Here is a 23,161-nt window from a genome sequence, read left to right on the forward strand (position 1 = left end):
TGGTTTGTTACTGAGTTTTCATCAATGGCATCTAGGTAGCCCTCTAAGCTATCTACATGATAAGGCTGAAGTGGGCAGCCAAGCTTATTGTGTGTATTATTCTCTGTGAAGCTCCAGTGATGAACAAAGGCTTTGCTTTCGGTAGACAAGTCAAAGGGTGAAAGTGTCTGAAAGTATTACCAACACAGAGACCACAGGCTGGATCACAGCTGTTAAGACCTGACTGAGGGCTTACTAAATCTGACAAGAGATTTTGAGACTGATCCGTTGTGCAGGACAATTTTGGGTAATCCAGTTAAGTAACTGAAAACCAATGCACCTATGGAAGCTGCTCAGGATCTTTTTATAATGGTGCTGAACACTGAACACTATCTTCAACTGCTGTCCCATTGGCCAGATTATTTCTCTGTGTGATAATGAACCACTCCATTCACTGTGGAGTACATTACAAAACCTAGTAGGAATAACAGAAAAGTAGGAAAAACATCATTTAAGCAGGTAATGATGGAAGCAGCCAGCAGGAGGCCAGCATTTCCCTGCAGTGAGAAGGCTTCAGCCTGCATTACACATATGTGTGACTGGGGATTTATTGGTCCTGCTTAAAGTATAACTATTTCCTCTGCTAAATTGTGGTTTATGTGCAGGAAACATACTTGTGTTAGAGTATTTGATTAGCACAGTCCTTGAACCAGGTGCAGAAGAAGTATGAATGCTGGACACATGATCAAATCTCAGCTTGGTAGAGGTTTTCTTAGCTAGAAAGGATCACTTAACAGTTGAGTGTGACCTCAGGTGTAACACAGATATTTCATGCTGTGTGATCCAGAGGTTCCTTTATCATCCCAAACCTAGTTTTACAACTCATCCCCTATTATAATGGGGACTAGAATTGACCTGGACCCTGGCAGCAACACTACACTGTGATTTCATTAGTATATGTTGACAGTTAGATTTGATGCTGCCAATCTTCGAAGCCTTAATCTCTACAGACAGTTGAGCATCCAAAAAAAAAAAAAAAAAAAGGAAATATTGATGTGGGGCTGTTTTGGTATCTTACAGTAGTTGCACTTATAATCCCAGAAGACTATGTTAAGGTCTGTCGTTGTTTCTTTATATTGTGTTTAAAAGTATTTATGAAGTTTGAATGGTCTTACTAGTGGTTGTTCAAAAATGTGAGCTCCCAAATACTCAAACATTTTGGAATCACGGCTGTGTCAAATGTTTCTGATCTTCAACTTACTAGTTTAGATATAGGCATTCAAGATCTATGTTCAGTTTTCCTGTCTATCATAAAGAAGTTGTAAATGAAGTTGTCTGATTCCAGTGCTAGTAAGGAAGGTGGTTTCCTCTCCTGGTCATGTCAGGTTGTAATGCTGTAGTGGCTACTACAAGAACTGTAGCTTCCCTTTTTAAAATAATTTGTTTGAATATTGCTATATGGAGCAGGATGGGAACTCAGGAGGAGTGACTTGCTGTGAGTAAAAGCAGAGAAAATAGATGTAAATTTTCTGCATGCACTGTGAAGACAGCTTTTTGAGTTTTTTCTTGGGTGAAGAAGATGATCTCTGTTTTACTGTGCATTACATTGTAGAGGTTGAGATGGATGAAATACACTCCACTTAAAAAAACTTTTTTGATTGTTGTAGAAATATGGGAATTCTTGCAGAAGATCAAACCACAATTCTGTCTGCCAGCATCTCATTTCTTGGGCATTATAGAAGCATGACTCTAAAGTGCAATTTTGTGGAATATGGTGATAGGCTTCTTCCAAACCCCACTCTGTAGAAGTTGGTTTATCCCAAGAGACTTTTAGGCTCATGTTCCATCCAAGTATCAGGATGTGCTCTTTATTCAGTAATCTTCTCTGAGTGGGGATGCTCCCACATCTGGAGATTCTGGTCCAATTCTTTTTCTAAATTCTGCTGTATAAATATTCAAATTGATCCGTCACATTCCTTCTTGGCTTGCATTGATGCATCTGACTTCTCAGGATTTTTTCCAAATGATGTACTGATGTTTTTCATAGCAGTAATACTGTGATCCAGAAATTCTGGAGATAGGGAAAGAATTTTTTTTTTTTTTTTTTTTTTTTGTGATTGCTGCAATAAAAAGATTTTTAAGCATGTGAAGAGACATCAGAGCCCAGAAATTATGCTTAGGTCATTTATATAAAAAGATTGACCACTAAATTACAAAGTTAAGCCTAAAAAATCCCAAATTAGATGTTAGAGAGCAAAATTTCCTGAAAAGCCACATCACAGGACTTACAGCTCCTCATCAAATAAATTCTTGCCTTTGACTTGGTATCTCCTTGTGTGCCAGCTGCTCTTCTGTTCTCTGCTGCATTACTTCATCTATGCTTTTTCATTTTTTGTTCCAAGTGATCTGAATGTTTTTTTTCCTTACTCCCACTAGTATTTAAAGACTACCAGTGAGCCTTTCTCATCTCACCAGCCCCTGAGAGCATCATATTACCTTACCAGAGGGCATCAGGCAGTCAGGAGACCTTGCATGGGCCAAAAAGTTGGATATTGACACTACCTGAAAACAATGCAGATGCTCCCAGCTGAAACTGAACCAGCTGAGAGACTTCACAGTCTCTGTCTGAAGTGCATCCACCTTCAAAATTAGTGTTTATTTTTGATCCCTTTTGATCACTTGTAAAGTTGCAAGAAAAGCTAAAAAGGCACATAATAGTAACTGTTAACTAATTTACTCTGAATGGCAGATCTTTCCTTGTGGGCAAGTAAGGAAAGGACTAGCTTTTCTTTCTTTTTCTTCTTTCCTCTTAGCATAGCAGATAGATGAGGTGAGGACATGCCACAGGGATGAGACTTTGCCAGACTGCCTGGAACACCGTGGTTTTGGGGCACGTTCTTTCCCTGGCTGTGAAGGGAAACTCAAGCATCTGATGACAGATGAAAATGAAGGTTGGGGAAAACTGTATAACCAAGAGAGTGAATTTTTTTCCATCCTCGGAGCGATCAGCAGCTACGCAGCCTGTGTGTTAGGCAGTATTTTCTGAAATCAAACTGCCCATGTTGCTCTCCTTCTTTCCTTCACCATTGCCTGCTCTGACTCGGTGGAAAAAATGCCAGTCTGGCTGCTGACAGGGTGCAGTTGTCCAGCCCAGCAGGGCCGGCAGCTGCGGGCAGGGGAACCTGCAGCGCTCAGTCACATGAGCCGTGCGCGGGCAGCGCTGGGATTAGCGCTGCTCCTGGCCGGAAAGGTCCCGGCCCGTTCCCAGGCTGAGCTCGCCATATGGGCTTCACATGATTGTCCTGAGGGTGACATGAAGTGGAGAGTTCAGATCGGAGTGAAAGTTGGTTTGTGTTTCTTGTCCCCGTTTAATGTAATGCAGATGCAGAGCTGAGCGTGAGGGTGCCTGTGCCGGGGGGAGATGTGACAGGCTGTAGAAAAGCCCTGTAGCTTTTACTAATTCCTTCTCCTTCCCCTGAATTTTACGCTGTTTCCTGATGAGAGTTGTATGTGTGAAGGAACCCACTTGGACCACCTGTTAGGTGCCTTTCCCCTTTCAGTCATGGTCTTTGCCATCTCTTAAATATGAGGGGTTTTGTAATTTGGAGAAAAGCCAAAAATTTGAACAATAGTTTTCTCCTTTTGAGGGGTGGGGAGAGCTCTCTGATGCAGTGCTTGAAGGAAGAAATAAGTCAAGGAAAAATTAGAAAATATGGATGGAGAACCCTCCAGTCTCCACTTTGAGTGAGTGTGAAGTATGGCAGTATTATTTTTTCATTTTTTTAAAGGTAAGAGGTGTGTACTTGCAGGCTGATTTAATTTGTGGTTTGCCTTACTACATGGTAATTTTGGAAATGGCATCTTCCATAGAAGGATCATGTCACATACAGGGTGCCAATGCTATTGCGAAAGGTTTCCAGACTAATGCTGGAAAAAGGAAGCTTAATAAACTCTTGCTGCAAGGAACATTGTCTGATGGGCTGAAGAGGCTCACATTCCTGTGGCAGAATAGGAATATTTGCCTTATTTTGATCCTTGGATGTGAGAGAACAGCTCATTTTTTTCTTAAAAATAGAATTTATTTAGTAATTGACATATATACTATGTCATGTTAGAAGCAGAGGCAGCAAAATGGAAGTTTTTCTATCTATGTTAATTTTTTAATTTTAATATGGTAAAAGTTCCTTGATTTTGCCACCCAGATGTAAGGCTTAATGTATATGGGTTTATGAAAGTGCAAAATTTTTTCTTGGAAAGCTTTGGTTTTCAAGGAGAAGGTGGATCAGCAATGAAAAGATGTCTGCTGAGATAACTTGCCGAAGGCGACGTGCGGGTGTGCAGGCTCTGCGTTACCTCTCGCTCCTGGGTCCCAGCAGAAGCTGTGGCACAGGTCAGCGCTCTTGGGTGCTGTATACTTGTGAAACAGTGGGTTAGTCCTGGATGACAACTTTTCCTTTCGCAGAATGTTTCTGAACGGGCAGAGGGCTGATTTGAGCGATAATCCTGCTCGAGCTAACAAATATCAGCAGTGTCTTTCCTCAACACCTCAATTGTCCTTAGGAAACAGCCAGCCCACACATGGGCAAATTGCTTAGGGGACAAAATGTGATGTATTTGAGTGCTTTAAGAAACTCTTAAAGCTTCAGCTGGGTAATACTTGTTGCCTTCCAGAGCAAGGGCTTGCTTTGTGAAATTCAGTCTCTCTCAGTCTTCATTAGTGAACCGTGTTTTTTCCGCAGTTTGCCTAATTAGACTGTGACCCTCTTCCCAGTAGGATCCCGTGGTATTACACTGTACAGAAACAGGATTTTGGTGCTGATACATGAAGAGATCGAGAACATATGGCATAAACATCAACCGATATTGTTTGCCATCCACACTTGCTGCGTGTAATGCAACAGGACCGGCTCTTGGTGGCCACGTGATCCGCCTTCCAGTCCTCCATTTGGGGTGGGTTTTCTTCGTTCCTAAAGTTGTGACTTTCTGGAAGGAAGCTTGTAAATAATCGGGGTGCAGAGAGCAGGTAGAATGTCAGTGGGATGTTACCAGGAGGCATGTGCGCACCGCTGACATCGGCTCCTGGCCGCGCTCCCTCCGCACCAGCCCGCTGCTCCCGGCAGCCCTTCATGTTGCAAGAAGGTAAGATCATGTCGTGTCACCCGTGTCCACCCACCGCCGTGCCGAAATGCCTGTGTCCCTGTCCTCTCAGCGAGCAGGGACACTAACAGGCCAAGTGGAGTATCTTAGCGATCTTTAAAATTTAATTCTGAAGTGCGGCTCTTTCCGTAACGAAGGGAAAAGACAGGGAAGTGCAGCTCTGGCGGCAACAGCTAACTGGGATTTCAGATTAAAGATACGATCTGCTTTGGGCACTAGCTTCTTATCGTGCTTAGGTTTTTGTAATAAAAGGCTTTTAGACTTTAAAAGACATTCCACACCCAATTGTATCCTATTGATTTGCCATGGTTAACCACCTGGTAATAAGTCTCATAGTGTATGTTAGTAGGCACAAAGCAGAATTATATGAATGCTTCTTATGACCAGTGGGCAAAGAATTTTTTGCAAAATGGGAAAGAACTCAGAATACCAAAATATTTCAAAGACTTTTGGAAATGCCTTCATTAGGCTATGAATAGAGTTCTTTGGAATAAAAGAAAGAAAAAAGAAGAATTAAAGCATTATTATTTTTTGTTTGTTTTGTCATTTGATTGTTCGGGGTCTTTCTAATAAGTTATACTTTATACTTCAAGAGAGCTTTTTGTTTTCAGAAGTAATGCCTGGTAAATAAATGCAATAATACTAAATAATTTTTATTAAAAGCACTAGCAGAAATTAGACATCTTTTCACAGATGAATTTGGATCCTAGGGTGTTTTGCAGTTAAAAGATAAATCAACAACACAAGGTGTAACATCCACTGTGCAGGCCAGCGGGATAAGTATAAACTTATTTTTCTTCGGTCATGTAAGCTTCTTAAACATGTAGGCAGTAGCTATTGAGCAGAGCATGCACATTCCAGTAAAAATGGACAAACTACCAAGCAAAAGTTAGGAAGAAATAAGGCAGTGCTTAATCAAAAAGTAGTGGCCCGCCGTCTCCATTGACAGTTCTGTCAGACTGGGCAAATGCCCAGCTCAGTGTTGGGGATAGGTTTATATCTTCACACTTTTTCCTTCCTCACAGCTGCCACATGCAGTGCTCTGAAATCTGATATTTTTCATCAAAAACTGATTCTTATTTTCTGTATTAGTATACTAATCAATTTTACCGTGCAGAGCTTGGAGCATATTAACTGTCAGTTCCTCCTAATTAATACTGAAGGCAGACAGAAAGAGAGAACAAAATAATTGATGTTATTTAATACAAAGTGCCTCTTCCAATTTTGTTTCCTTTGTGGAAAACTCTTTTGGTTCCTGTTCAAGATTTAAGCACAGTCCTGTTTTATATTTTGTTTCACAAGGTTGATTGAATGGCAGTTTATTATTCAAGCCAATAAATTAAACTTCTCAAAGCCAAAGAGTTGCAACAGTTCTGGCACAGGCTGTTTTCTGCCAGAAGAAACATGCTCAGGTCTGATTCATACAACTGTTGCCCTCTAACATAAGAAAATTAAAGAAAACCTCCTATATATCTTTTAAGATTCGCATTAAATTTCTTTAGCATAGAAATTGTAATGCATTAAAGAAAGCAGTGAGCAACATTCATTGCACAACAGATAATGAAAGCTTCTAGGCTAAAATACACTGCCTATTACCTCTGTGTAACAGTGTGAATATTTTGGCTTAGTATTAAAGGCTGATTTCAAAGAGATCATGGAAAGAGAGCAAACTTTGATGTTTTATGCTTAAATTAAATATAACCAAAAGGGGATACAGGAGCATTGCTCTTGCTACAGTGAAATCAGGAAAGGCTTTGCAGCATGCTTCAGTAACAGCTGAATTAGACTGGGGCTTCACAAGGTTCATGTATAATTTATGTACACCAGTGGTGTGTGTGAGTACCTAAACAATAGGAATTTATAACACTTATGTTGTTTAAAATATGCGTAAAAGGAAAACAAAAAAATAAGCCGAAGTATATAGTTGTGTAATATATTTATCTTAGGAAATCCAGAGAAGTTCTAGTTTTCTAGTCATAAATCTGATTGAAAAATAACTGAAGCTTTGGGGGCTTTGGTTGGGTTTTTAAAAAGTGCATTACTTTAAATTGCAAACATTTCAACATTAGCAGTAAAGAGAAAGTAAATCATCTCGGCCACTGCAGATAGGAGCTATTCCAGCATTTCTGCTCATGCACTTATGTGCTATGTTGGTTAGTAGCACACAACATGTAAACAGCTTTTAGGGGAGATGATGATACTAGATTAATTCTGAAATGATTGTGATAACTCCTGAGTGATTTGTAGTCACAAGTTGTCACTTTTCGGCTGACCTAGGGTACAAACAGAAGAGCTTGGGTTTGCATGTGATTTCTGCAGCCTGTGTCAGTAGTGTTCTGCCAGAGATTTAGTTAACTAATATGCTTTTTCATTAAACTTTGCAAATATATTGTTGACACAAATATTTAAAGGAGAGTTTAAATATTTTCCCCGCACAAATGGCAATCCTTTATTTGAATACAAATGAAGTTACTTTAGAAATAAACTTCCTTCTTTGTACTCTACCCTTTCCACAGTTATATGTCATTTTCTTGTCGACAAACTGAAGATATTACCTTGGCAAAAGGGCTTTTATATTATCTTACACTACTGTGAAATAGAAATGGCGTATTCAAATGAGGAGTTATTCACCTAACACGTCATGGCTCCTACTTTCAACATACAAATGAAAACAGCTGTGCCTCCAGGTACTGCAATATACTGATATATTCAAACTTAATATTATTGTAGTAGTTAACAATGCCATGCAGAGAACACATTAGCAGGAGGTGTGGTGAAATATTACTGCAATATATCTTGTAGTAAATACTATATGAAGAGGATTATTTTTTCATTGGGCATTTTTCTATGTGCTTATGTAAAACCTTTAAAGGGTTTGTGACTTGTTTTTGTTTTCTTTGTTAAAGTCTGCGTTTTCTTCATTACATTACAATGAGTTTGCAGATGCTATCCCCCCAGAGTTCTGTTCTTTCAGAGGGTTGAGCAGGAGCCATGTGGCGGAGCAGCAGCGCCCTGGAGCAGGGCTGCACCTGCCCCAATCCCAGCACAGTGACCTGGCTCCACCAATGCCAACCCTTGTCCCTGCCTTTTTGCTCACCCTGTGCATTTGCACTATGGTCCATATCACCTTTTCTCCTGCTTTTCCCAAAAGACCTTCTGTGCTCCTTGGCCCCAGACAAGTCCCCAAGGCTGTTTTGGTGGCAGCTTGGGCAGGAGGGCTTTGGGACATGGGCACGTAGCACCTCAATACACCACAGGGCCCATGGCTGTTGGGGTCCCAAACTATTGGGATCCCCCAACACCCTTCCTTACAGGAAGGTATGGCTGGGATGCCAGTTTGCAGGGATCATCCAACCAACCAGGACTTTGGGTCAGTAAAGGGTATTTGAAGCCTAGGTGGTAAGAGGTGTTGCATGAAGGGTGCTAGGGAGGCAGGCACAGGCAGCATGGTGCTGCCAGACTGTCACAGCAAGCCCTGAAAGCTCCACAAAACTGTGGCACGATTTCTCTGCTAATTTAGAACTTTGCAACATGTTACTGAGGGCACTGATCAGGTGCTATAGCTATTTCTGATAGGTTTAAGTGTACATTTAAAATTCTCTTTTAAAAATATAGTTCTTTAATTTCAGTAAAGAAAGGATTACGTTTCCTTGGAAAGCAGTTGCAGCTAGATGCTTGCAGTATAGCTAGAGGAATAAGTATGGCTGCCTAGTGAAATTTAAAATATAGACCAATGTTCATGTGTGCACACTAATGCTCAGAGACATATTTGATGTACTGTGGCACATCACCAAGTTAAATATAATGAAACAATATGATAACTTTTCCAGCTTTTGGAAATAATGACTTAGAGCTTTGGGTTTAGGTAGTACCTTTGCTAGACTGTGCCTTACTTGAAAATAACTGAACTGTACCTAACTATACTTTCAGGATAGAACATTTACTGAGTAATATATACAGGAAATGTGATGGCCAGGGCAGACCTCAGTGGTACTTGGTATTATTCTTGTGTTGTAAGTGTCAACTGTTTTCTATGGCACTGGATTCAGCAACTGAAATCAGCTAGAATGAAATAAAAGCAATTGTTGCTAAGAAGGCAGAACATGTAGTAGTTGATGTTAAACAACGATCTGAGACAACTTCCCCAGAAATGTAAAGCAAGAGTTCTTAATAAGAAATCAGTCTCACCAGAGGTGATCTACCCTTTTATTCTTGCAAATGGAAATATAAATTGTTTGGGGGTTTTTTTTAGCAGATGTTACTGTCAAGGAGGAAAAAACATGGTCTTCTAACCATTGAAAGCAGAGCTTCAAAGTGGATAACATGTCCTTGAATTAGTAGTGTTTGGAGAGCAAATGGAAAGTGCACCATAGTTCCTTTATTTGGAACAGTCCTTAGTTTATTCAACATCTTCATTGACAACTTGGGTGTGCAAGGTATCCATTGAATCTGTGGTGCCAAGAGGAGAAGGTTTGCAAGTGCTCTGGAGGCACCATGGGAATTCAGAATAATCCTGACAAACCAGGTCTGATGTAATGTGGATGCAATATTGATGAGGATAAACTGAAATGGTAATGCAATTAATCCACTGGACAGTCCAAAAGAAGCAAGGACTGAGCTAGTCCTTATTGCAGAGAAGATAGGATAGCAGCAGCTACAGGAAAGGAAGAGAAGCCCTTCTCTGTGTGCATGGGAAGAAGGGCTTAGGGTGTCAGCAGACAGCCACCATAGGCTTTTGAAGAGTTTTATAGAATTAAGGGGATTTGAGCAATTAATTATCCCTGGAGGTAATGAAATATTCACCAAAGAAGCTTCCTAAAAGCAGAATTAACAAATATGTCCCAAGTGCTTGAGTTCAGCTTGATCCCGCTTCAGGAAATGGTGTAACCATCCTCCTAAGATCACTTTCAATTTATTTCTGTAATCACAACAAAGAACTGTTATCCAAGACAAAGTTACTGTGTTTTTCCCCTTTATCTTGTTCCTTTCTCAGTGAAAATTGCCTGGCAAGAGAACCTTTTGGCTTGAAAGTTTCACACGAACAGAAGGACTCTTGGTAGGAGGCAAGCACTTAACTCCCATTAGCTTTGTAAACGTCAGGGTTAGCAGCTCTGTGATAACATTTTACATTTCATCTTCCAGATAACTGTTTGCTTGGATAATTGTCTGGATAGTAGAGTTTAGCATTGCCAAACTCACTTGGCAAAGCACATGTATACATTGGCTGATGTTTTATTTTCCTCTCTTAGTAGTGTAATGGAAGGCTTTAGAAATCATTATTTGGGATAAGAAGGGTTTTACTTGCAGCTTATACTTGTATTAAAGTAGCTTAAGGTTTTTAGTGCTCCCCATCATTAGCTAAACTTGCTGGGAAACATGATCTTTTTTTTTTATCATTCTAACCAGAATTCAGGAAAAATGTTTGGTGATAGATGATTTCAGATCTTAAATTATAAAGGTGAAGAGTGTTCTCCTTTCAGCAGTCTTCCCAGGCTTTTCTGATCAAGAAACTCATTTTACTTAAAACAAAACCAGAAAGAAAACAAAAAGAACCACAAACCAAAACAAAAACTACTGGCGGAGCCGGAGGGAAAGTGAACAGTTACTTAGTATCAGCCAGAAACAATCTAAAAGTTCCAGAGCTCATTTTTTAACCAGTGATCCAGTCTTTGTTGGTATAAATGCTGGATTTATTCAACAAGCAAAAGTGAATATAGACCCTGTATTCTTAATAGGAATAGCAAAACAGCATTATATTAAATGCAATTATAATAATTAATTTTAATTATAAATAATATATGTTGTGTAGCTCACTGAACTTAGTCTTTACTCCTACCAGTGTTTGAAATACAACATTGTAGTTCCCTTGTGTTCAAGATGCTGGATTCTGTCCTTACATACAAATGGATAATTTTAATGAAGTGCTGGCAAATGATGCATTTTAATTTCAAAATTGTGTCTAACCCTAATATCTTTCCAACTTCATCATTGAACAGTTAATTTGTATATTTTAAGGCATTTTTATTTGCTTTTTTAGCATAGTGGCAATTGTTTTGGATGAGCTTAGAGAAGGCAGCCCAATATGTTTTGCATAAATTATACATTACAGGGAAGGGATGTTCACATTTCTCCATAACAGAATGATTTTGTGCTTGCATAATTAGGAAATGGTTCTTTGTGATGTATTCAAAAATCCTGGATCATAAATTTAAGGTTTGCTAACTGTTAGAAAAATTGATGCAGAAGCAGCTTTAGAAAAGCCAGCATGCTACTGCACACATTCAAATCTATTCAAATACTGTACTAGTGCAGAGTGATGATATGTTTAGGATACGTGGGTACATTAATGTCCTTGTCTTTTTAATTCTGAATTTTTGACACAGTAATGCAGACTGCTTGGGAAAAAAGGGGCACATTTTGGAACCTAAAAATTATTATAAATTTTTCATGCAAATATTTTGACAGGTAGGTATAATTATATGTAAAGACATCTCAGGGGAGGGAATGCAAAAATCTTAGAAGATATGCAAGATTCATTGAAAAAATTCTGCACTGCTATGAATTAGTTTTTTATTTTGTTAAAGTATTCAAATTCACACCTTATGCAGCACTTCAGATACTTGTGAGTGTATAAATAGTTGTGACTCAGATCATCAATTTATTAGTCCAGATTTTTTTATTTCTTTCTTATTTTTGAAAAGTGCTGGTCAGCATTTTAAAACCCTTAGTTTTGTGAGTTGAAAATCACGCTCCATGGTTTTGGTCTGTTCTAATAGACATGTTTTGTGGTCAACCTTTTCATCACTCTTGTAGACAGGATTGCTCAAATAATCCAGCCATCTAGATGCTTTACCTCTGACACTGTTCCTGGATGCTAAAAGCATAATAAAGATTACAGGGATAGCAGGTGGGCTGAATTGATTTATGATGATATGACCTTGCCAGTGCTTGCAATTCTATTGTGAATGCTGCGATATCAATGTACAGTTTCAACTCCTATCTCTCAGCTGTGTGAAAACTTGTCTGGGCTATGGATTTCTTTGTTGAAATTGTGCTGCAGCACTCCTGCCTGGCATTATTTCAGCAAAGAATGACCATTTCTGGTGCTCCTAATGGTGCTGGTGTAGGCCAGCTGTACAGCGGGTGTTAAATAAATAATTGCACAGGACAACTTCTGTTTACTTTTTACATTGCTGACCTTATAATCGGGAATGTTTTGCACGGGATAGAGCTAACTCTGTCTGACGTAGGCCAATTCCCTGAGTGCTTGATGGAGAATGAGAGCTTCATTCAGCTGCTTTCAATCATCTTGTGGCAGAGACCCCCCACGAGCAGGTGGGGGCTGCCTTTTGGTAATGTGAGGATGAGATGGGGGTGGGAGGTGTGTGTGTGTCCAAATGGAGAATGGCACCCACAAAATACCTTAGCTGAGTGTGATCCTTACCTTGTGTTTGCACTTTCCAGTAGGTTAGTGATCTGTAACAAGATTATTTACGCAATTATGTTGTTAAATACATAAGCATTGTGGTAGTAGAATAGAAAGAAAGAAACTTTTGAAGCTGTGCACGCTGGCCTAGTGTATCTCTTGTGCTGTGTATTTCATAGCAGAACAGAAGTTGTTAAATCTGTGTGTGTCTCTTAAAAATGCTTTATATACAGCTCTTCTCCAACCTTCTATCTGCATATCTGCTTTCCCACTGACCCAAGAACAACAACTTCCTTCTTTGCTTTGGTTAGATGATAAAATATTCTGTTTCTGCTGTGGGAGGATAAACTTTGCAACCCGAAACGCCCTGAAATCTGGAAATTCATAACAGACATGGATTTTGAAGGCTTGGCCATTCCCAAACCTATTGGTGCATGGGAACAACTGTTCCCTCTTATCCTGTCCCTCTCTAACTGGATTGGAGGCTGTGGCTTCTTCATATGACATTCATTTTTGGTGAGGTTTCCCGCAGCCCAAGTCTTTCCCTGGTTTGGACTGCTGGCTTGCAATCCAGGGATGAAGTAGGCAGGCACAGGGAGCTGGTGCAGCCCTGCTCCACAGCAAGGGCCAAAGGCTGTTGGTCTGAAGGGGCCAGAGCATTTCCAGTGCAGCTCTACAGGGCACTCCTGGGCTCGCCTTCCCCATACCCAGCAGCAGATCCCATGAGCGAGCACAGAGCTGGGGAGAGCCAGCACCCAGGGCATGCCTAACTGGGGGTGCAGGTTCTTGGAAACAGTGCTCCAAACTTGGGCAAAACATGAGGAGGCTGAGGCAGCTTCAGGGCTTATGGCAGTGTCAAGTGAGATGGTTTCTCTGGAGAGGGAGCCCGTGCCTGTGTGCAGCAGGTAGCTACCAGAGCTGGGAAGTGGCTGCAGCTGTTGGATAAGCACACTGCTGCGTAGGCTTGCAGCACAGTGGAATTAGATTGCTGGGAACAGGAGTCATCAGTGGCTCCTGGGCTGAAAATATTATGTGCTGCTGGCTTTTCTTTTTGAGACCACTGGGCAGATCTTATTTGCATGCTTTGCAAAAGTTTTTAAAAGAGTTTTGCAGCTACTTAAAGAATGAAGGGTGTAACTAGCTATAAAATGAAACAGTTGTCAGGACTGGTAAACTACAGAAAAGACTCATGAGTCAAGACACACCAGATGCTGATGGCACAATCAACCTAGGCACAGGGCTGTGCCATGTCCCCCAGTGGCAAAGACAATGCTTGTGTCATTGTGGTATCCCCTGCTTGTTGAGCCCCTCTCACCACATCCACTCCTCAGCAGCTTTTGAGAGTCCTCAGAGTCTCCTGGGCTGGGGTTTGTGAGGCCCTCCATGTTATTTTGTCTGAACTTGTGCCCTGATTCTCACCCATAACCAAATTTACAGCAAACTGGGTTGTAAGTGCAAATCAGAAAGTGATAAAAACCACATGGGCAAACAAAAGGCACCTCAGCTCTGAAGCTGAGCACTGGTGTCAGCCTGTGCTGGCAGGGAGTCGTGTCATTACATAATGATGCATTTATCCAAACGGTGTTTTGTGTTTTAGGAGACAGATGTGCCTTGCAGTTGCTAGTGGAAGTTAAATGTTAAATATGAAACCCATTCATTTTCTCTTAGTCATACTTTGGATTTAAGCAGATGTTTTCCTAATTTGTGGTTTTCAAATGTAGCATGCTGACAAGACATTTATCATTAACTACAGCTTCATCCATGCAGTTTAGCAAATTGGCCAATTATTAACAGTGAGGGTTGTGTGGTGGTTGATGCATGGTTCCTGCTATTTTGAAAGGCCTCAATTGAAACTCAATACAGTTTTACAATATAAATTAATTGAGCTTTGGACCACATCACTGTTGTGTGAGTGCTTTCTGCTCTCGCTGTCAGAATGAACAGTCATTTGTAATGCACTGAGTAGCTGTGCTGTCTGTGAGCAGAGGTGATGGAAAATGAAGGATAACATTTTTCCAGTAGGAGCATGAAAATGACGATTTGGTGGTGGTGCTGTGAGCTGGTGAGATGTCTCAAAGGTGTTTCTCAGAGCAAGGAACCACCATATACCTGTAAAATTTATCTCCTGTTTTCCCAGCTCTGAAATTCAAGCAGGCAATTCAGTCATTTATTCATCCCATTATGAGACTTGAAGGACAATACTCAGTGTACCTCTTACTTCTGGGAAGTATGAAGACATTGGTTTTCATCAACTGGCACTGCAGAAATTTTGTCTTACATTCCAGTTGAATAGGGAAAACTCTTCAGGACAGCCTGTTTGTAGTTGCTTCTCATTCAGATCTTTTTCCTCCTCTATATTTGCATTTGCCCAACAGGGAGCTACAGGCTTTGTTACTGTTCAGATTAATGACACAAGAACTGTAAACAATTAAAATAAATATTTTGGAATATTTCATGTTGCTTTGTGCAGCCAGGAGTGCTAGGTGGGAAATGCATGTGGGGCTGGCTTTAAAATACCATTTGATGTCCTTTTCTTCACATTCCCCTTTGTGGGAAAAGGGAATAACGGTGATATCACAAAATCAGTCAGGACCAGTGATGTTTCAGCCGAGAGGCTGGAGGTTTCATGAAGTGCAGAAAAGGGGAGAAATTGCTGATTTGGGGATGGTGTGGGAAGGCCTGTATGGCCTCCATTCCTGGTCTTCATTAGAAGTGTAAGTCCTATGAGTGCTTAAAATGAGTATTGAAGGTCTGATCCAGAGGCTGATGGGGGATGAAATTAGGGTTTTAAAGCAAGATCTTTGGCATAGTTGCCTACCAATTAACTTTTTGATTGAAAGAGATGTCAGCAGATGAGGAAGGGAAGATGGCCTGTTATGGATGCATTCTCAATCACCGCTTTGCTCTCCCTGATCTGGATACACCAAATCTCTGGAAGCAGCTGTGCATCCCATGCTGGGCTTTAACAGGAGGTGAGCATAGGAGGCATGGGGTGAATTTGGCTAACTCAGATGCTGATCCTTTGCAGTGCTGCCAAGCTCCTGGAGAAGAGTCCGTTCTCTGTCGGCGCCCCGAGCCCCCTGCTCCCCTCGCCGGCGAGCCTGCAGCTGGCGCAGCTCCAGGCGCAGCTCACGCTCCACAGGCTGAAGTTGGCTCAGACCGCCGTCACCAACAACCCGGCCGCCGCCACCGTCCTCAACCAGGTGCTCTCCAAAGTGGCCATGTCCCAGCCACTCTTCAACCAGCTGAGGCACCCCACGGTGATGAGCGCCCCGCAGGGCCACACCGCAGGCCCGCCCCAGGGGCCCGGCATCGCCGGCACGAGGTTCCCCTCTGGCAGCATTGCCTTTCCTGCCCAGAGCCCGGCTTTAGCCACCCCGGGGGGAGCGCTGGGAGCCGTGCAGGCCCAGGCCCCCAACGCAATTGTCATGAATCCCTTTGGAAGTGTCATGGCTCCGACCTCGGGCCAGCAACCCGTGGTGGTGGGTCTCAACAAGGCAGGTGCTTCCACATCTACTGCTGCAGGGGGCTTTTATGAGTACAAGCAAAACATCAGTGCTGCCTCTCAGGCATTCTCCTCGGAGGGGGAGCAGTCCAGCCAGCACGGCTTCCTGGCTGGTGGCAGCCACGCTGCCGCCTCAGCAGCAGGGCCGCGCTACGAGAGTCACTTTGGGGCTCCCGGCCAGCTGCAGCACGAGGCGGCAGCGACATTTCCCAAGGAGTCCTACGGGGCGGCAGCACAGCACGGGGCAGCGCGGGCCTTCCCCAGCGACCCACACACGGGCTCCCATCCCAAAGGAGATCCCGGCCCTGTCTTGCATGGCAGCAGTACAAGCAACCAGTGGGAAAATATCCCTAATTTCCCCAGCCAAAACAAGCCTGACCTCATGCCCGGCGACAGCCTGTGGCCGTCAGCGAGTCAGCAGCAGTATGAAATAAGAAACGAGCTGTACAACCCCGAAGAGCCGACACCTGACACAAAGTTTAGCACGGCCGCCCCCCCTGCCTTTGGCCGCCTCAACCACAGCGCGCAGAGCTTCGGCAGCCCTCGCATGAGGCAGAAGGAGGAGCGCGGCGGCGGCACGCCCGAACTGCCCACCCGCCCCCTGCCACCACACCAGCTTGGCGACCTCCGCGGCGTGGCCCCTCTCCACTTCCCCCACATCTGCGCCCTGTGCGACAAGAAGATCTTCGATCTGAAGGTGAGTGGTTTGAGGGTGTCCCTGGGCAGCGTTCAGACCCTTGAACAGGCTTCCAGGTGACTGATCTGGCCACCAGCCCCTGCCAACCCTCAGTGCAGTGTCCATCACCACCTGAGAGATGCAGAAACAAAGGGCCATAGTGTTCTGAGGGCATGGTACATCTGTTTCATGGCAGTTACCAGGGCTTTGAGATCCAGTTTTGTTCCACATCTGCTCTGAAAGATTGTGAGATTACAGCAGTGATGTGAGAAATGTGAGGTCTGAGCCGAGGTCATAGCTCACCTCAAGGGCTGGGAGCGAAGCGGGGAGGAGCTTGAAGCTGATCCCCCGATACTCAAGCCAGTGTTGCAACCCCACATCTGTAGTTTCATCTGCTTCTCCTTTTCTCATCCCAAAGGCTTCCCCCTAACAGCCTCATGGAAGCAACTTGCTTAAAAAACCAGCTCATTTTGTTTATAAAATTATTTTAACCATTCCTCTGTAGGATTTTTTTCTTTCTTGTGTCTCACAGGAAAATTTAGGGCTCAAGGTCCCCAAGGACTTTGACCTGAAAGCAAGAAGCAGCTCAGCACATGTAGTACAGGCTGTGCTCTGTCTCACTTCTCTGTTCATACTGCCAAGGGAGCTCCAAATTCAACCTCACCCTCAAGAAACAACTTCCCAGTTTCTCAGGCAGCGTGTTATAAGTCACGTTATATAGGTCAGGTCTGGAGAAGGCCACTTAAGTGGCCATCTGAGGTCCACAGCCATCCGTGGTTGTTCTGGCCTCCTGGTGAGCCCTGGCCAGCAAGTTCTCCTGACCTTTTCTGTCACTTCACAGGACCAGCACCTAGCCACAAAGTCATGTATGTATTCTCATGCTGAAGGTGGCCTGACAATAAAATTATAGCAGCATGTATGCAGGGAGGAAAATAGCCAGCAAATTAAATAGTACCTGATCCCTACACACCCTGGGGATTTGGGATATATTTGCTTTTGTGTTTACCTTTTACACTTTTAGCAACTTCTTGCAAAAGGTTTTGCTGCAGCTTGCGGGGCTGGGCTGAACTCACCCATCTAGGGCATGCTGGGCATTTCTTGTTTTCAGTAAGCACTTAAAGAGGGCAGGGGGAATGCCATTGAAGTGAGTTTCAGGGGATCTGTTAGTTAGTGTTTAATGCACTGTCTCAATTGGATCATAGAAATGTAAATATCTAAATGCACTTGATAAATGTTGCTGATCTAGTGAAATAGTAAACATTGTCCTGGCTGCACTGAATACTGAACACCTTTATGGATGCTGCAGGAGTTGAGGGTGCTAAGCACCTTGCAGGATGAGGTCCTCAGCAAGAGTGAAATAACTTCATTACTAGAAACATGCTCAATTTAAAACTAATACAGAGGTTTCCTGTTGTAAAGTAACTGATAATTTAACATTCAAATAACAAATCAGTAAAATCATTGGTAGAAGGTGTGCTTGGCTCTGACATCACAGAGTTTGATCTTCAGCATCTCAGTATTGTTTTTAGAATAAGGTAAACTGAATGGAGGAATAATCTCAGTAAAAATCTGTAAATTTGTCTCAGGATTTTTCCTGTGTTCATCATCTATTTGTTTCAACATAGGACTGGGATCAGCACATTAAAGGAAGTCTTCACATCCAAAAATGTATGGCTTTTTCAGATAAGTAAGTATTATTTTAAAATGCATTCTTCAAACTGAATTGCTAACAGAGTATCCATTACTTCAGTGGTTTTCCACTGGGAATTTGCTGCCTAACAATTCAGCTTTAATATTTTTGGCACATCATGATTGTTCCTAAAGTTCTTTTCTTTCTTTTCCAGCACTGGTATCCGGTGTGTGTTAAGCTCAGCAGATGGAACATTGCATTTATCACCAAATAATGCAGCAGTTTTCAATCCGTCTAGTATCGAAGGTAAATGGTTGTATGTGTAACAGTTAAAACCACTTTTTTTAATTGAAAGGGAAATCAGTCTCTAAGGAGAACTGTATTTTTTTAAATGAAATGGGATAAAAGCTTGCAAGGAAAAATTTTGAGAAGTTGTGCACAAAAACGAATGAAAGTCAATACTGTGCCTTTTGAAATATGAATTTATTTTTCTTTCAAACAATAACTTGTTTTCACAGTACAACAAAACAGTGTATAATTTGGTTGTAGAGACTATGAAATTATTTACTGTGTAAATGGGGCTTTGCTTACTGAGCACATTAATGCAATTAATATGAGCCAAGATTTTAATGAAATGTGTGTAATCCATTGTTCAGATTATCCACCAAATGTTGGCGCATCTTTTATTGCTACACCAGCAAGACCCTTTGGCCAGCCAGGTCCTACATTTTCTTCTCCTCCATCTGGGGTAAGAGTGAGTACCTAAACAAATTGATGCCTGTGTTGAGATTCTTGTAGAAGCCACTTCTACTTATTGGAATTAAAAACCTGAAGGCTTTCTTTTAGACAGTAATCTGAATATTCATACTGTTATTTCAGCTTCCCTGCAGTTCTTCCATGCTTTTGTTATTGAGCTAATATGAACTTGATTGTAGTTTTTGTTTTGTTTTGTTGTTTTCCAGTGCTAACAGTTATTTGCTTGTCAGAGTTATTTGGGGAGGTAGGTAAATTGGTTTGTGTGTGTTTCCCATTGACTTTTCTTCCCCCATTGTCTGAGTCTTTTTGACCCAGAAGGTTCAGCTTCAGCTTGGAATGAAGATTTAGATTAGTTTTAGTTACCTTCAATATTGACTCCATCAAACAACCTTCTATTTCTCTGGTTATTTATTTGCAGCAATTGCTCTCTGCCTCCCTCACTCAGAGATCCTTCTCCCAGACAAAGACAATGGCTGCAGCTTCAGTGTTACTCAGCTAGAGGTCCCAGATCTGTTCATTATACTAGATTAACTCTTCCTTAGTTTATTTTAATGTAGTGTTTATATTCTCTGTTGTCATCACTGGTAGCCTTTCAGCAAGTTTGCTTTGGTGTGCAGCCTTCCATGGTTTAGGTTTATTAGTCCCTGCCCTGCATTCAGGACAGGTCCCCAGTTATTTTGCCCTAATGCACACTTGAATTCCTAGCTTTATAATCAAAAAATGCCAGAAAAAAACCCAACACTAAAAGGAGCTCTTACAATGACAAAGCAGAAACATTTTAAAAGGGAAAAAAGGCAAATAAAAGCAAAGCATATTAATAATGAAAGTACAAAGTTGTTGGGGTTAAAATGAAACTCAACACATATCAGAAAGCTACAACTAGAGCTGGACACACCAAAGACTTATGTTAGGGCGTTCATGGAATAGCAGCAGTAATCCAGGGGTTCAAGTTTTCACCTTGTTAACTTTTATGTATATATCTCTCCTGATATAGTCTCAGACACTCTGAAAAGCCAAGCTGAATTGTGCCCCTGTGACACTCTAGTTCATATCAGGCACTGCTTGCAGAAAGTTCACCCAGAGTTCCTTAATCCAACCAATTTTCTACCATGCAGTTTTACTGTGCAAGAGGTTATTTGAAGGGGTTTCAACTTCTGCCTGTCACAGACACTGTGAGTGCAGGCCAGCAAAGAGCAGAGCTGCTCATGACAGCTGCCTCCAAGGTCAGAGGTGGACTAGTAGTGGGTGCAGAGGAATGTTCCTTTTCATCATGTCTGTCAACTTCGCAACAAATGAAATCACTGCTAATACCAGTGTCATTTCTCTTTAGAATCTGTCACTATTTATCATTTAAGCTGCCTGAAGAAGTCCTCCTTCTGAATGACCTGCAGTATTTTGAGACATAAAAGAAACAATAACTTTGATTTTCCCTGGACGCTGTAAATCCCTTTTCTCTTCAGAATCCCATTGGATGAACAGGGAGCTATATTAGAGGTGTTAAGACTGAGTTTGCCAGCTGTCATTCACTCTGCAACCCAGGTGGCTTATAATTTATTACACCTTTGCATGGTAGTATTCACTTTCAGCTAAGCTGCTGCCATTTAACTGAGCAGTAGGAGATTACACTTGACCCTGCATGTAATCATAAACAAAGTGTTCAGATTTCTGGGAGAGCCTGCTCTGTGCTGTCCATCTGCAAATAACTCTATCCCTCTTTAAAAGGCAAGTGCTACCAGTCTTCACTTGGGCAGGGAGAGCCATTAGCACTGGAGGGATGAGATTGGCAGTTTCTTACTCTCTTTAGAAAAAATTTCATGTGAAGCTCAAGAATTTGAAAAGCAAGAAACAATTATAACAACAAAAATGTAAGAAAACAGCTGTAATAAAAAATCACCAAATTGGATGGGTGAAATAATATTGTAAATAATATGAAGTGCATTTTGCTGCTGTGCATAGTTTTTAGATTTTTTTTTTGTAATAGCCATGTAGCTGCATTGGTAACCCGTAGTCAACATCAGTTGCCAAGAAAGTTAACTTTGAGTCTTACTGAAAATTACATTCAACACCTGGCATGCAACAGCTCCTCTGACTTCCTGATTGTAGATATGGAAGGTGTATATTCCTTTTCTGGCCATGATTTACAGCTCTGTTTAATGAATGGATCTAGTTTAACTGCAATCAGCTGACAAGATTATTGCGTGGTACAGCCTGTTGACTTCTGGCATGAGTATGTGACCACTTCTTAATCAAGAACTACAGCAGGTTTATGGCATAACATTTTAATTTAAGCCATTGGCAATTGTGGGGAAGAGGCAACATCCTGGAGTTGTTTGATTTAAAGTACTGAGGGTTGTGTGTGGGAACGTGGGCTCTGGAGCCAAGGCAGAGAAGAGCTGAGCCTTTCTAGTCCGATAGACTCTTACATATCATCTTTTGACAGATCTAACAAAACAAACAGAAGGTGACTGATGACCTGGGGTATTCTTACACTGAGACTGCATTTAATTTTTCCTTTTCCTCTAGCTGTAGTAGTGTTCTTCTGTGCTACATGCTGCCTTGCCAGATGTATGCAGGCATCACTACATTTTCCATTCAATTGGAGTTGAGTGCTTCATCGTTTTTATTTTCAGGATCAGGTCTTTGTTATTTTTCTGCTAGTAAAGTGCCTTACTTCTGGACTTTTGTACTTCTTTTACTTACCTTATACACCTGGGTAGGCTCTGGGAGATGCAAGCTAAATGGCAGATCGCTATGTAATGCAGGTCCTAATGCAGCAAAAATACACAAATGGTTAAGTGGTGAAGTCTGGAGGGAAGGCAGCAGGATGGAGGTGTAAATAAGATAACATTAGCTCTGTAACTTGTGAACTTGCTGACAAGCCAAACATTTGTGATGGCTCTGGTGAACTTGATCCCACAAGATTACATGATTTGCATCTTTCCTTGAATGGCACAATTTTAACTGAAGGTAGAGTTACTTCTTCAGTAAAATCATAATGCAGAGGTCATAAACATGGAGGTAGTCTGGAAAGATTTAATCCCATGTGAGTAATGTTTTGCTTGTCATTTGCTATGGTAAATTAACCTTCTCTCTGGCTGTACCCTGATGCCTTTTGCAGGGAGTGTAGAGCCTGCTTTCCATGCCAGAGAGATGGGCAGCTCTTTCGGAACTGCCGCAGCACTCCAAAATAGACTTCCATCCTTGGGAAGCAATCACCACTCCAGTGCTCTGTGCCTGTGCCAGCCCAGTTCAGGAGCTCTGCCTCTCTGCATGGCCAGTGCTCACTGTCCTCCCAGGGGGAAGTCCCTCCTCCTGTGTGTTGTTGCATTGACAGAGGAAAGTAGCAGGTTTTCTAACCCCGGGTACAGCTGTGTGTCCTCTCACAAGTTAAGTGGTATCACTTTTACTCCTGGCCCAGTCTGTTCCACAAAGAAGGATTTGAATTTAATCCCTGCTGTCCTGAACACCAATGTAGTCACCTAAATTGATTTCCAATATCCATAAATTCAGCAAGGACTGCAGTGAGCAGTTAGTTTTTTCAGGAATATTATTGATCCTGTTTGAAGGACAGTCTTCCTTCCACAAATCCTCTCTGGACTTAGAAAATCCGGGGATAGAGACTCCATTGCAGCCTGCATTGCAGCTAAATATTTCCCTTTCCATTTTTACTTCTAAGCCAGGATGTTTTTAAAGAATATTTTTTCTTAATAGCAGGTGAGCAGAGCATTTCATTTTTGCAGAAATGTAAGATGTTATGTAGTAGAGAAAATATCTAACATGAAAACATTGGTTTGAATTGGGTTTTTTTCTCCAGTTTCCCCAGAGGAAATCTACACTGGGTCGAGTTGTTCATATTTGCAACCTCCCCGAGGGAAGCTGCACAGAGAATGATGTCATTAACCTGGGCCTCCCATTTGGAAAGGTCACCAACTATATCCTCATGAAATCTACTAATCAGGTACTGTACATTTGAGGTTACCAGTGTTAGCATCTATAGGTACAAAGACATAAAGATACGAAGATATAAACATG

The 23,161-nt window shown here is 41.9% G+C and overlaps 1 protein-coding gene across 8 annotated transcripts in view; it reads left to right on the top strand.

Annotated features, from left to right (window-relative positions):
* The window catches only part of RBM20 (RNA binding motif protein 20), a 98,166-nt gene that overhangs the window by 59,284 nt on the left and 15,721 nt on the right, over nt 1–23,161 (top strand). For 7 of the 8 annotated variants that reach the window (XM_079312601.1, XM_079312604.1, XM_079312602.1 and 4 more), the window contains 5 exons: nt 15,591–16,764; nt 18,369–18,430; nt 18,588–18,679; nt 19,030–19,127; nt 22,944–23,087. In XM_079312601.1, the coding sequence (XP_079168727.1) occupies nt 15,591–16,764; nt 18,369–18,430; nt 18,588–18,679; nt 19,030–19,127; nt 22,944–23,087 (1,570 nt within the window). The remainder of the gene's footprint in view (nt 1–15,590; nt 16,765–18,368; nt 18,431–18,587; nt 18,680–19,029; nt 19,128–22,943; nt 23,088–23,161) is intronic. The other variant, XM_079312603.1, reaches the window with a different exon arrangement.

This window comes from Erithacus rubecula (genome assembly GCF_903797595.1).
Source record: "Erithacus rubecula genome assembly, chromosome: 9".
NCBI classification, from domain to species: Eukaryota; Metazoa; Chordata; class Aves; order Passeriformes; family Muscicapidae; genus Erithacus; species Erithacus rubecula.